Raw genomic sequence first — 15,892 nt, 5'->3', positions numbered from 1 at the left:
TTTGGTAGCTGGTTAGAAGAAAGGTTATTCATGTATAAGGGGTAACATAACTTATACCATGTTTGGTAGGCAATAGTTATTTTGTATAAAATTCTGCATAACTAATACCATGTTTGGTTGACATTTTTCAATTATGCATAAATAATACATGTATAAGTTATGAGTCAATCTGTGTATTATTTTATGCGGGGTAGAAGATGAAATAACTAATACATGTATTAGTAATACATGGATAAAATACTGAAATGACAAATTTACCCCTATCACTTTACACATAAGGCTTCCTTATTTCTCTGCCAACCCGTCAACAGGTTTCACTTGCTTTCAGTTGCCAACTATATACCTTGTCTTCTCTCATTTTTAAAGAACAAACTAGCAAAAGCAAACTGGAGAAGCCACTAGAAAATGGAAATACCAAAACTAAGAAGTGAAAATCAAATATGTCTAAACTTCACATAGTTCAGTAGTATGACGAAGAAGTGAAAGTAACACCCAAAGTTCCTAACTAAATTGTTTCCTACATAGATGGAAAGAGAGAAAAAACAATGCAAAAGAAGGCCAGGGGTATAGTTGTAAACAAGCATTTTACTTTAAAATTTATATAATGTAGATCAATTTCTAATACGACAAACCAAACATTCAAAAAAATAATCTCTGCATAACTAATACCTGCATAACTAATCCCTGCATTACTTATCCCTGCATAACTAATCCCTGCATAACTAATACATGTATAACTAATACCTGCATAACTCTAACCGGCAACCAAACGACCCCTTAGAGTTCTTCAGTGAGCTCATTTCAGTGGTGCAAAGACAAGACACTAAGGAACAAAAATCTCGTTAGTATTTTCCATTTGTTCAATCACAGAAAAATGAGATGACAAAAGCAGAGCAATGTGATATTATTAAATTCATTGAATTAATTAACTATTAAAAAAAGAAATAATATAACAAAGCAAAACTTATATGTGACTTTTCAGTTAGTATTTGATATGTCATTACAGATCAGCAAAATCATAGTTTTCATACCTGTTAGATTAGTTAGTGTTTGTTTGGAGTATTTGAGAAGAGGTTGTTTTGTCTCTTATTAGAAAAAGAGAGAAAAAAAGCAGTGTTTAATAGCACTTCTTTGTCTAATATAGTTTGAATATTTTTAAGGATATTCTGGAGGAAAATTGGAATTTGACTTTATTAGTAGCAATCAAGATTGGGCACTTGCACTCTGGGCCAATTAAGTAGCCTGAAATTAATATTTTAGTCACCTATTATTTTATTAATTAATTAAAATCATTTTCTGAAATTTTAAAAACGTTTTGTAATAGTTTTCTTTTTTAAATTCAAAAAAGGTGACTATTGGTTTTAAAGATGTCTGTTATGAAGAGATGAGTCTGTTAATTCTAACAAACTCTTAGAGGTGTACATGGACTTGGTTGGTTCGATTTTGATCAAAATCAAATCAAATCAACTATATCGGTTTGGATTGGTTCGGTTCTGTCTGTTTTTTCGGGTTTTATTTATTACATGAGTATTATTTCAATCTTACTTTGTTAAAGTTATAGATAAAGTTTTGATAAGTGAATATATGTTTAGTAAAAATTAAAAAACTGAAAAATATAATATACGATGTATTAAAATATTCTTTTGGGAGAATATTTTTTGGTAACACATGATAATTATTTTTTAGTTGTCTAACAATAATTATCGTTGATGTACGCTTTCAAGGTTAATCGAATTTAATAATTAAGCATAAAATCAATATGAAACCTAAATAATGATATGTTCTATTTAATTTTAAAATTATCGAACTACCATTTCAAATTCGAAAAAGGTATAAGAATTTAACAGATTTTGACATATGAAAATGAATATGAAAGAACAAATAGATTGACGCATTTCAATAACACATGATAAGAAAGTGATGATACAACTCATTATTTAACGTAAATAAATATGGATGCTCTCTTCATAGTTCTATTAAATATTACATCCCGTGAGAGAATCCCAAATATTTCTAGACATTTTCTTAAAAAGATTCTATTTAAAATCTTAAAAATATATAAAAATTATATATTTATATGTCGGATTGGTTCGATTTTTTTTTCTACTCGATACAAATCCAAATCAAACCAAACATAATCGGGTTTTTTAATTGGTTTGATTTGACTTTTCGGTTTGGTGCGGTTTTTCAATTCGGTTTGAACACCCCTAATAAATACCCATATCATCTCCAAAACGAAAGATATCTGAAAATTTTCATCTCTTCCTCTTCTGCCTATATAACTCATAAATATTTTACTTTTTGGGAAATTCGAGTTAATTGCTGAAACTCGTATTTTAGAGGCTTTGTAAAATCCGGGAGGAATTCTGCTATTTTCCTTGCAGCAACAAAGTAGAAAGCTTAAATTCTTGCCACATTATTTCATCCCATTATTTTTCTAACACTTCTTCCATACCAGTTCAATAATATGAGAAAGCAGAACTTATGTGTCACTTGTTCAATTATTTGTTTTTGTAGTAAAATAATTTAAAACTGAGTCGTGCAAAGCATAATTTTTTCCCTTTCGTGCTTCATTCTACTTTAACAAATTATCATTCCAAATCCACATTACATCTCAGCTTTGTTGGAGGAAGATACAGATGAATATGGCTGATAACAACAGTGAGAGAAGATCAGAAGATATACTTAATAAGGCAGAGGAAAAGAAAGAGACAAGCATTAACACCATTGCTTTCTACAAACTCTTCTCATTTGCTGATACTAGTGATAAAATATTGATGTTCTTTGGCACAACAGGTGCTACAGGGAATGGACTTTGTCAGGTTCTTGTGGTTGTACTGTTTGGAGATTTGATTGACTCCTTTGGATTAAACAAAACTTCAGACGTGCTTCAACCAGTTTCCAAGGTACGTATCACAACCTGCATATGCTATGGATTGTATACAAATAATTAATTACTTTAGTGGATATGATAAACCTTTTACTATATTTTTGCACTAAGCAAATAGTGAAGAAATTCGTCTAGGAAGGGCCGGTAGGGTCGGATATTGGCGGGTCGAAAACAGGTAATGCAAAAACGGATAAATTATTCGACCTGACTCATATTTAATACAGATAAAAAACGAGTTAACCGGCGGATAATATGGATATCAATGTTATACATGACGTCTTAAATATGATCACTTTTGGGAGAATTACTAGTCTCCCAAACTTGAGCAACCCCCAATTTATAAAACTTTACAAATGTAAAATTTAAACCCAATAGTTATCCGTTGGTTATCCATTTTCTAAGTGGATAATATGGTTCTTATCCATATTTGACCCGTTTTTAAATAGTTCATTATACAACACATTTTTTAATAGATAATATGAATGGATAACTGTTTTCTCTCAACCATTTTGTCACCGCTAAAAACAATTGTGAAAATGGAGAAGTTTTCCGGCCAAATGTAACGTTACAACCACTCGAAATGCAAGACTAATTGTCTTTAATTTGACAAGGGAAGTTACAAAAGTTTGACTTTACACCCTCTCATAAAAGACACAACTTATGTTTAAACATTAAATATATTTCAACACTTTTCTAACATTGAGCATAAAATATTACTATTGCGTGAGGGAACTCATCTTATCTTCTTTTGATTAAAAAGTGTTTTCATAGACCAAAATTTTTCTGGTAAACGTCACCTCATGCAAAATATTCTTTCTGCTAAATCATGAGTTCTGTCTTCACATGCCTTGGTGATTTAATATGAGAAAACTAGTTTTTTGCTGATATTTAAATTAAAATGTTAAAAATATTGGGCTGATTTAATTCAATTTAGCTTCGATAATTAATTAAACTAACTTTTGACAAAATGCAAAATGTCACAAAATTAAGACGGATGAAGTAATAAATTATAAGTATATTTATGTAATTTTCAACTACTAGTCATCGAAAACAAATTACTATACATAATATATTTCTTTTGATAAAAAGAAAAAATCTTTTTATTCACCGGTATCGTTTTCTTTGTTCTATTTTATTTTATGTACTTTAATTGAGCATAAAGTTTCAAAGAAAGGAAAACTGTTCATAGTTGTGTCTACAATAAGCTAAGTTATTTACTTATAGTCCGTATCAAAAACTATTTACATTTAGTAGCCGAAATAATGTATAAAAGTTAGAGCAATTTATACAAAATGCCCATTAAACTTAAAATAATTATCCTTTCCTACCCATTTGAAAACTATTTACAATATATACATACCCAATTAAAACTAATTACCCTTACCTACCATCCATTACTCATTTGGCTCAGTTTGACTTGGTTTGGCTTGGCTTGGCTTGGTTTGGAAGTCTTGGCTTGAATTGCTTGGCTTAGCTGGACTTGATTTGCTTGGCTTGGTTTGAATTGACTTTGCTTGGCTTAGTTTAGTAGCTTTGTTTGACTTCATTGGTTAGATTTAAGGGAAAATTTCACATTAGAACAACTGGGCTCCATACTTTTCAATTTTATAGCCCATATTTCAATTTACAACCAACTAGCCCATAAATAATTGGCTAAGATTCAACATCCAACTCCAATAGGTTCTCAAAATTACTATTTAGTTTTTAAAAAAGATTCCTCAAGCTTTTAAATTACTTTTCGAATCAGTAATTGTGACTCAAATATTAATTCAACAAACCAACTTCATTTGGGTGGTGAAAATTAGATTTTTAACAAACTTAAATATGTGGGTTTAAATTTTGAATTTGATTTTATGAAAAATTTGGAGTATGTGTTATTTAGACTTGTTAGAAATAGTATAAGGAGGTTGTATATAAAATTTGAAGTCATTCAATGGAGATTTGGACTGGTTTTGATAAGAATTGCAACTGAAAATCGTGCAAGAAGTTCGTCTACAGACGCTTGTATAAACGTGTATAAAAGTGTATAACAGTGTATAAGGTGTGTTTCTACACTCATATACAATATTATACAAGATTATACATAATTATACAAAAAACTGACTTCGTCTTATTTCTTGCGTCTTTTCTGAAATTTAATTCAAATCTTGTTCAAATCTACTCCAAATCACTTCAAATTTAAATTTTGTACTCCCTTTGATATTTTCAATCAATTGGAACAATACCCAATCCAAACAACTAGCAAATTCAAAACAACCCATTTTCAAAAGCAAAGCTTTGAATGATCTTCAATGATGGACTTCTACTCTTCAATTTTCTTTCATTGCAAGCAGGTGACACAAAAGGAGAAGCAGAAAATACACGGTCCTTTGAAGCATATGTAAAAGATGTGAGAAGAAGAGAGAGTGAAAGCAATAGTTGTGAGACAAAGAATTAACTCCATAGCTTTTAGAAGCAATTGTTATAAAAATATATATTTTGAATTTACAAGTGCTTTCAAAATATGTACAATGTGAGCTAGGTGGGGTAAAACTTAAAAACATGAGCCATTTTTTATTATGGTGTGAAGTCATGTGCATTTTCTTGTAATTCTTTCTAGATTTAACTGGGTATTGAAAAGAAAAAATTGGTAAGGGAAAAAAGGGATGGGAGGGGCGGGTAATGATTTTATGTTGCATGGTTAATTGATAAACTTTTCCTAAAATTTATATAATTTTTATATATAACATACAAATTATAAAATATTTTTCTCCTGACGGGATGCCTATAAGTTGAAGACTTGTAAATTCTCAGCAATGCAAATTCTACCCAAAAAAAAAGTACTCTGATTACTTTCACAATTTTCACTATAGAAAACAAAAATAAAAGCGAGAAAAGTGTAATTGGAGGATCATCACGGTGGCGGATGACATGCGAGTGGTGTGTGGGACACGGAGGAGCGCGGCGGCGCTCTGCTCCTCAATGGAAGCAGCGATCTCCTCAGACACCGTTCCTTCATTTGCAGGTCCACCAGCTGTTTGTCCAGTGGATCCTGTAGGTGCCGTGACTGGATACGCCGTGTTTATCCATTTTTGGAGGGTCAAAATTCAATCAAATATTTCGGGTCGACAACATCCTGGTAATGGACGGATGAAACAATCGCATATTTATTATGCAATTAGTCATGAGCACTGTGGATCACTAAGTATCGGGAATCTACTTCACTAATAAGATACTGAGAGGGTAATAAAAGAATTTGCTCAAAGTTTATTTTGCATCCCCCTATTTTCCTCCCCTTTTACTTTTGGCAAGATCGTTATTGCTACTTTTGTCACAGTTTAGCATGATGTGATTGTGGCTCTCTGCGTGCTACCTTTTTGACATAAGTTTTCAGCATTGTATGATCTTGATCTAATCTCTATGAGAAGAAGATAATTGAGGCGGTCGATAGATATTATTCCAGTTGGCTAGTCCCTATCCTTTGCTATTTCCTAGCATATATGGAGTAACTTGTAGCAAGTTCAAATGTGTCTGGTTCTTTGATTTCTGAATCAACCCAGTCCAAATAGATGATTTCTGAATACAATGGTTGTTTTTCAGGTGTCATTAAAACTTGTATACGTGGCAATCGCTTCAGGTGTAGCAGCATTTTTTCGTAAGTCAAACTAACAAAGCTACATGAAAGGTGTAATATATTTGAAATGCAAAAGTTCCTAAAAATTGTGCTAATTGCTTGCTAGAGGTGGCTTGTTGGACGGTGACTGCGGAGAGACAAGCTGCCAGACTAAGGGTGTTGTACTTAAAAAGTATTCTACGACAAGATGTTGCTTTTTTCGATAAGGAAGTAAATACAGGGGAAGTTATGGGGAAAATGTCCGGTGACATTTTTACCATACAAGATGCTATGGGGGAGAAGGTACGACCATAAATACTCTGATCATTTTTGTTCATACGAAAAAAAGTTTGACAAATTCCAAGATCTGTATTGGACAAAAAATAGTGCAGTTGAAATTATACAAGAAATGTCTTGTGATTGCAACTTAAATTTTGCATATATAATTAGACCTATATTATAAAATTCTCTCTCAACTCTCTCTGTTTTCTTTTTCTTATATCTTGCTTTTCAACATTTGCTTATGCTCAGGTGGGGAGGTTCATAAGGTGTGTGGCAATGTTTATAGGAGGATTTGTTATTGCCTTCATCAAGGGGTGGCTTCTAGCACTTGTTATGGTTTCACCCATTATTCCACTGGCAATAGTTGTTGGTGTCATGTTCCTGTTCATGTCTAGAAAGGCTTCTCATTCACAAAAAGCTTATTCTAAAGCAGCTAATGTAGTTGAGCAAACAATTGGTTCCATCAGAACAGTAAGACTAAATTTAACCTTAGAACTTAATGTTTATTCTCTCTCTGCTTATGTGTGTTTATTGTCCATAATTATTTTCCTGTCATTTAAATTTTTTAACTCAATGCTTTATTAGTTTTCTAATTTCCACATGAATTAGCAGTTTTAGGTTTAACTTACCTATCTTTGCTTTTCCTCCTTTAGAGCCCCCCTCTCCTTCTGTTTGATTCGTTCATTTTCCTAGGGAACCAACTGAAACATCTTATATTTAATTTAAACATGATGAGTTGTAGAACACAGAAAGCGTCAAGCAAATGACCAAAATTATTGCGGAAAGTAGCATATAATATTTAGAACATTTTAAACACATAAAAATCAAGATAAAATAAAGAGAGAAATAAGAAAGACGTGAGATAAAAACCTATCTGGAACGCAATACATGTTCCGAAATATTACGCACAATCTAAATAAAGTTTACAAACATTGTGCTAGTCTTACATGAATACTGAAAATTGATTCTTTCTGGGGTTATTACTTTCTGGAATCTCATTGAGGAAAATGCCGGGGATCATATCCTTTCTATAACTTTTGGATGAAATCCACTCTGCATGTTGTATAGGTTGCATCATTCACAGGGGAAAAGCTGGCTCTCGAGGAGTACAATAAGTCCTTACAGAAGGCATACAGATCTGGTGTACATGAAGGACTTGCAAGTGGCTTAGGCGTGGGATCAGCCAATTTTATTCTTTTCTGCAATTATGCTTTGGCTTTCTGGTATGGTGGAAAGATGATCTTGGAGAAAGGTTATACAGGAGGTTCGGTGTTGAGTGTAACTCTAGCTGTATTATCTGCTTCAACGTGAGTATTTTGTTGATGAATCTTCAGTAGCTTCGAACATGCTTTCATGTTTAAGAGCTCTAATGTGATCATTATCTACAAAATTGCAAAAACTATTTTGCAGTTCAATAGGTGAGATATCTCCTTGCTTAGCTGCATTTACAGCAGGGCAAGCTGCTGCTTTCAAGATGTTTGAGACTATAAACAGAAATCCAGAGATTGATGCGTACAACAATAATGGGATTATTTTGGATGACATCCGTGGAGATATAGCGATGAAAGATGTTTGTTTTAGCTATCCAAGTAGACCAACAGAAAGAGTACTCAACGGGTTTTCATTATTAATCCCTAGTGGAAAATCTGCTGCTTTGGTTGGTGAAAGCGGAAGCGGGAAGTCCACAGTTATTAGTTTAATTGAGAGATTCTATGATCCACAATCAGGTGAAATTTTTATAGATGGACTTAATCTCAAAGAGTTCCAAATTAAGTGGATTAGACAGAAAATTGCTCTAGTAAGTCAAGAACCTACTTTGTTCTCAACTAGCATCAAGGAAAATGTTGCATATGGGAAAGATGGAGCTACCAAAGAAGAAATTGAAGCAGCAATTGAGATAGCAAACGCAACCAAATTTATTAACAGCCTACCCCAGGTTCATATTTTTAATATGTCTTTGTTTGTCTTGATTAAAATGACTGTATAAGGATTTTGTTGAATTGAATGATTTTGCTTGTAGGGAATAGAGACAAAGGTTGGTGAACGTGGAACTCAACTCTCTGGTGGACAAAAGCAAAGAATTGCTATAGCTAGGGCAATTCTGAAAGACCCTCGCATTTTACTTCTAGACGAGGCAACAAGTGCTCTAGATGCTGAGTCAGAGAGAGCTGTACAAGAAGCACTTGACAAAATTATGGTTGATAGAACAACCATAATAGTTGCACATCGCCTCAGTACAGTGAGGAATGCTGATAATATTGCTGTCATTCATCAAGGCATAATTGTTGAGGAAGGTATAAACAAATATGTATGGTTTCTTCTACAGTTAACAAATAATCAAAACTTACTTTCACGTGTATCCATAATTTTCCTAAAAGGGAAAGCCACAAAGACCATTTCTGAATGCATATTATCTTGCTTAATTTTTGTATTACTAAGTGGTTGAAGCACTGCTGAATGAGTTGAGGCTTTTAAAAAGATTTCCTACTTATCTGTTACACCTGAGAAAAATTGCACAGATCTTTTTCCATGTGTAACATATATAGCTACCCTACCCAATGTTCTCTAACATTTTTGGAGACTGAATGCTAAATGTCATTATATATCTCAGGCAAACACTTTGAGCTACTGAAAGATCCTGAGGGAACATACTCGCGACTTATTCACTTCCAAGAAGTAAATCAAGCAAAAGAGCAAATATGCCTCGATGATCCACAACATCTTTCTACTGTGTCAGGACCAGAATCCATAAATAATTATGATACTACAGCTACTGAAGAAATTCCTGAGACTAGATTGCTAAGAAATTCAGATACTAATCTAAAAGTATCTAAAAAGCTCGATAAAGCTCCTGTTACTCGTCTTGCGTATCTGAATAAGCCCGAGGTTCCTATTCTTCTTGTGGGAGCAGTAGTTGCCACTATCTCCGGTTCCGCTTTCCCCGTTTTTGGGTTAGTATTATCCAACATACTTAAATCATTTTATGAGCCACCAAATGAACTAAAGAAAGATTCACAATTTTGGGCACTCATGATTGTGGTTATTGCAACAATATTACTGATTTCATCTCCATTAGAGACACTATTTTTTACCGTGGCTGGTTGTAAGTTGATCCAACGAATTAGATCGATGTGCTTTCAAAAGGTTGTCCACATGGAAATTGGTTGGTTCGATGAGCCAGAGAACTCAATTGGAGGGATAGCCACAAAGCTCTCTGCTGATGCAGCTCTTGTTCGAGTTCTAGTGGGGGACATATTGGCGAAAATAACTAAAGATCTTGCAGCTGCAATTGTAGGGATAGTGATTGCTTTTCGAGCAAGTTGGTTATTGTCTCTTATTATCTTAGCCATGCTACCGTTCATGATGGCCAATATTTATGTTCAGAGAAAGTTCGCCAAAGGATTTAGTACTGACGCAAAGGTTTGATATCAAAACTTGATAAGCTCTTTATTTATCTTTCTCTCCTTCCGTAAGTTTCTCATTGTCTTATCTTATTATGTATATCTCTTTTTGCTTTCATTAGGTGTCATATTTTTCCGCCAAAATATAAAATTTTGCCAACTGGTATTTTTTTAATATGGAAAAGGGTCAAAACTACCCCTATCATTTACTAAATGGTTTACAGTTGCCCTCCGTCCACCTATTCGTCCAAAAAAACATACGACGTTAATTCTATTAAAAAATTACCCCCGCGACTAACAACAGAACCTGTGGGCCTTCTATTTAATGAGGTGGCATATTTTTATTGGGCCACGTGGCATTTTGGGTCAGACAACACATATGGGTTTAGTACCCGTCCCATAAACCGAACCTGCCCTAATTTTTTTACAATCCGGGTTTAAAAAAAACCTTTCCGGCTTCTTCTGCCTCCTCTGTTTCATCCTTCCATGGCTTCTATGGTCTACCCCTTTTCCTCACTGGCACCTTTTCTTCTTCGCCACTTCTAAGATCCTCGCGAACAGATTGTCGTACAAAAGATGAGGGCATAAAGCACTGAAATTATAAATTTATTTTGATACTTGAAGAGCTTTGAGTTATACAAGTAGACATATGGACTAAATTGATGCGTGATTTTTGTGTCTAAAAAAATCAATCAAATGTCGTTCATCTGCCATTTCTGAAACATTGTGTCTTTCTCTCTTTAAAATCTTTTTTCTCTCTCTACAAGTCCAAATGGTTAACCCATCGGAGGATTCCTCGGATTTTCCTTCAACATCAGCCCAAATCTCCTGTAAATGATGACCAAAGTGTTTATTTAGTTCCTTAGCAATGAAATCCTACATCCCTGTTTTGACCCATTCCCCATGCAACTGTTTGTTTATATATATCAACATAAAAGTAAAATAAACAAAATAAAGAATTGAATTCTCTGATTTTGCTTTTCCCGAATTGATTTTTAGATTTGGGTTTTATCCAATTCAGCTAAACCCGAATTTGAACCCATCAGATAATGAAAATGTTGAAACAATTGATGCTAGCTTTTTTAGTTTTACTCAGATTTGTTTTTTGGACCAGAGTGTCACGTGGCCCAAAAAGACGCCAACACATTAATTTGAAGGTCCAGCTGGTCTGCCGTTAAACGTAGGGGTATTTTAATTAATAAATAGTATGTACATTTGGACTAATAGATGGACGGAATGTGTATTTTTGGACTGATAGATGGACGGAGGCTAGAAGTAAACTATTTATCAAACAATAGGGGCATTTAGGCCCTTTTCCCTTTTTAATATATTTGTTCAGTTGAAAGATTGGACTGGAGACACAAGTAGTCTAACCAGGGGCGGATTTAGGGGGGGGGGGATGAACACCCTTCGCCGAAAAATTACACTGTATATATAAGGCAAAATCTATTTTTTACCTCTATATATTAAGTGTTGAACACCCTTAAGACAATCCAAAAGTGTAGTTTAGTGGTCAAGGGGGTTCAAAATCTACATATGGTCATCGGTTCAATTCCCACTAGCTACAAAAAAAATTTTTTGAACCCCCTTCGTGTAGATCCTGCCTCCGTCACTGAGTCTAACCCTTCACTTTCACATGATTCCCAATTTTTAATCAAGCAATCAACGTGGAGAAGGAGACTCTTCTTCTCCTACGAAGGTTCCCATGTTTACTCAAGAAATTATCTCAGCTAACGAGTTTCTAATAAAAGCTTTATCTTAGAAAGTGGAGAACGTGTATAGACTGAATCTCCTTACTGACCACCTTTCCTTCAGCACATCCATAACTCGATTACACGCCAAGACAAACCATGCTTTGGGTTCTGACTTGTCTTCCTTGCATAGCTGGTTAATATTAAAATCATTATTTTTCCCTTTTAGCTGAGCCATGCTCATCTTATGATCAGATAGCTTGGGCATTAGTTAAACCTTAAGGAAACTGTTAAAATGATAAAATGGCAGATGGAGTGTCAAAAATCAGATAGAGAAATTTAAGAGAAACGAAGATCAGCAAGTTAATTGAATGTGCAAGAGAAAGTGAAAAGCTCTTAATTGATGTTCATTTAAAGACATTTATACATGAGAATTCCCTCCTGGAAAATATTTAGTTAATATATATTTTTTTTTGGCAGAAGTTGTATGAACAAGCAAGTCAAGTAGCCAACGACGCAGTTGGTAATATAAGAACAGTTGCTTCTTTTTGTGTAGAAGAGAAGGTGGTGGAGCTATATAAGAAGGAAAGTGAAAGCCCAATAATGACCGGGACTGGAAAAGGGCTGATTAGTGGGATTAGTTATGCTATTACATCTTCATTGCTTTTCTTTGTATATGCTGCAAGTGGTTATGCTGGAGCTCGACTTGTACAGGATGGGAAAATTGCAACTTCTGATACTTTCCGCGTAAGCATTTACTTTACATGTGTAATGCGTTTTTTCTATTTTTAATAAATTATTCAATTGGAATCTAGAAATATGATTTCTGATGGAAATTCTCTTGTGCTTTTTCATCCATCAATATATATAGAACCCCATGTATAATCCTTCATGGATATTTGGACATCACCATTGATATGGGACAAAGGAAAAATAAAAAAGGGCGAAATGCAGAAGTAGCGTTTAAATTTAGGAAGAAACCTCCAAATCTAATTTCTTTTTCTTCTTGAGAGCTGCCAAAAAGTGGCTAAAATTGAAAAAAAAATAGGAAAAGGAAAAACAAAAGATAAAGGACTAGGCCAAATTTCATTTAGATCTTGTGTTACCTTTTTGTTTTTAAATTTTTGGGGGAGTGGACCGTAATAATGGGAGGAAAGAAAGAAGAGGGGTCGTTTTTTATGGAGTTCACATCACTTGCGACTATTGCGATGGAACTCCAATCTCCATCAAGTAGTTACATGAGTATTTCACTATTTAAATATGTAAAATTCCTTTTGTTTTTAAGTATTAAGTTATCTCCCCAGTATTAGATAATAACTCTCCCTCATGTTTTCACGCAGGTTTTCCTTGCTGTGTATTTGACAGCTATGGTTATTTCTCAGTCAAGCTTCTTTTTTAATGATCTAAAAAAAGCTAAGGGTGCTGCCGCCTCAATAATTGCTATATTAGACAGAAAGTCGAAGATAGACTCAAGTAACGAGGATGGTTTCACTTTAGAACAAAGCAAAGGAGTAATAGAGTTTAAAGAAGTATGCTTTGCATATCCAACAAGGCCAAATATAAAAGTTCTTCATGGCTTCAACTTGACAATTTTAAGTGGGCAGGTATATGTCTCAAGTAATAGTTAGTCATTTATTACTCTATGATTTTGTTTGGTATGATTATTAGGATTCAGATTGTAGCAACACAAATCACAAAGGAATAATAGCACTTCTGGTCCCTCAATTATTGGTAAATTCTAATTTTGGTACATGTGGTAAGTGACTAAGCACATTCAGTTCAAGTAGTCAAAAAGTGTGTTTTTGGTCCGTTTATGTAGGAAACATGTTATATTTAGATTATTTATAGAACTATATTTATCCCCCATATACGGAGTAACAATAAAAACTTAGCATAATACATGGGTAATTAAATGGGAGTATAACGGTTAAATAATTCGGTAAATTTATAAAGATTCACAAGGAGAGGTATCAAAAGTGTACATTTAAATTAATTGAAGGTTAAAAGTGCTTAATTAGATATCACAAGGACCCAAAATAAAGAATTTGTCAATATTTGAGGGAGTAAAAGCGCAAAATTTTCAAATCACAGATTTGGTTTGTTTAAACAATGTTCAAATCTTAGCTTGAATTATAAATGTGGGTAAGTTATTATTTCAACTAGCTATCACAGAACATAAAACCATTGCATATCAGGAACATGCAAAAATGGTGATCTACACCAACAGGAAATAGACAAAGTTTAGCCTATTACTCGCTCGTGACAAAATTGTGTATTTCTCAATTATTAACATCTACATTTGTTTACTGCATACATCTAGACAATTGCTTTAGTCGGAGAAAGTGGCTGCGGGAAGTCTTCAGTGATGTCACTCTTACAACGATATTATGATTTTAATTCGGGTCGAATTATGCTAGATGGAATAGACATTAAACATTGCAACTTGAAATGGCTGAGGCATCAAATGGGGCTTGTGAGCCAAGAACCAGTTCTGTTCAATGACACAATCCGAGCCAACATCATGTACGGGAAGGACGGAGATGCGACTGAAGGAGAACTAGTAGCTGCAGCAAAATTGGCAAATGCCCACAAGTTCATTTGTGGCTTACAACAGGTTAGGAAGCCATTCATCTAATTAGCCATAGAGCAAAGGCTAACCTGGATATGCAATATTAAAGAATTCATGTTCTCCCTATGCATCTTAAAATATTCAATATGTGAGGGAGGACTTACTTTGTGTTCTTTAATTTTCTTTAGAGCTGGAGCAAAATCTGAAGTTGTAACTACTAGCTAGTTTACAACTCCAAGTTCCTTTTTATTGGGTGGGGGGTCCCAGGGAAAAAGAAAAGGCTAACTGATATTCTATTTTTTATAGATAATGTTGGAAAATACTCTACAATGAAAAGTTGGTATGAGAAAAAACACTGAGATGTGAGAGGTTGGTTTTGAAAAAACACTGAGATGGTGAATAATTTTAGAACAATAGTTTCTTGTTACTAGATTGTATCTTTTAGAATTAGGTTTATGCTTATACTTTAGATTAGATTATTGTCATAGATAGGTTTTAAGAGTTATCTTTCAGTTAGCTAGGTTTTATCCATGTTTTGACTTGTACGAGTCTCCTAATACAAGTCCTAGGAAGGTGGTTACTACTAACGTATATTAAAACTATTATGACGTTCAATACAACACATGGTTAATTTTGCCTTTTCAAAGTGTTTATAAATAACATACACAGAGAGACTAAGGGCTTTTTAACCTAAATGGGGACATTGAAATCCAAACATTTAAAATCAATGTATTAAAATTGTCGATACATTTTGAAATATTCTTGGAAAAATATGAAATTATTTTTACTGACATATGCACGTCGTAAATTTAGTACTCCTAATTGATCTCAATACTTGTTTTAGTTCTTAATTCAATATTCTTAATTGATTTCGATGTCTCTGAAACCCCAAAATTGAGATTTGGATCAGGGGTACGATACCATAGTTGGGGAGCGAGGTGTTCAGCTTTCAGGTGGTCAGAAACAAAGAGTTGCCATTGCACGAGCTATTGTGAAAAATCCCAAAATATTGTTACTGGATGAAGCTACTAGTGCGCTTGATGCAGAATCTGAAAGGATTGTCCAAATGGCATTAGACCAAATCATGGTAAATCAAACTACGATTATAGTAGCGCACAGATTATCAACAATCAAGGGAGCAGACTTAGTTTGTGTCATGGAAAATGGAACCATCATAGAAGAAGGAAACCATGAAACTCTTATCTGTAACGAAGATGGCCACTACGCCTCCCTCTTCAAACTTAATGTGGGATCTCTCTCATAATCTCTTATTTTGGCTATATACATACCTCATGCTTTTTATAAACCTGACGCTAGGATACTATCAAAAGTTGTATATTACTGGCATTTGCATAGTAAACTGTACGTACTCACATTATGTTCATTGTTAATATGTACTATTAATCTATGTTTAGATGTTCTTGCAAGGATATACATGTTAAGTGGTCAAAATATGACTTCCATCCA

The 15,892-nt window shown here is 33.9% G+C and overlaps 1 protein-coding gene across 2 annotated transcripts; it reads left to right on the top strand.

The window, feature by feature from the left end:
- Nucleotides 2,609-15,892, top strand: LOC109209883 (ABC transporter B family member 11-like). Of its 2 annotated transcripts, XM_019373244.1 has the most exons (12): nt 2,611-2,906; nt 6,470-6,524; nt 6,610-6,785; nt 7,014-7,235; nt 7,833-8,071; nt 8,175-8,700; nt 8,785-9,058; nt 9,376-10,184; nt 12,337-12,603; nt 13,197-13,460; nt 14,177-14,470; nt 15,336-15,892. In XM_019373244.1, exons 1-12 carry the CDS (start codon nt 2,640-2,642, stop codon nt 15,687-15,689), a joined length of 3,747 nt encoding a protein of 1,248 aa, XP_019228789.1. In that variant the 5' UTR covers nt 2,611-2,639; the 3' UTR covers nt 15,690-15,892. The 2 variants fall into 2 exon arrangements, with proteins under 2 accessions (XP_019228795.1, XP_019228789.1); XM_019373250.1 differs by lacking the exon at nt 15,336-15,892 and having other exon boundaries at nt 2,609-2,906; nt 14,274-14,359.

This window comes from Nicotiana attenuata, chromosome 2 (genome assembly GCF_001879085.1).
Source record: "Nicotiana attenuata strain UT chromosome 2, NIATTr2, whole genome shotgun sequence".
NCBI classification, from domain to species: domain Eukaryota; kingdom Viridiplantae; phylum Streptophyta; class Magnoliopsida; order Solanales; family Solanaceae; genus Nicotiana; species Nicotiana attenuata.
Note: the sequence above shows the minus strand (reverse complement) of the source record. Positions and strands in the feature narration are given on the sequence as shown.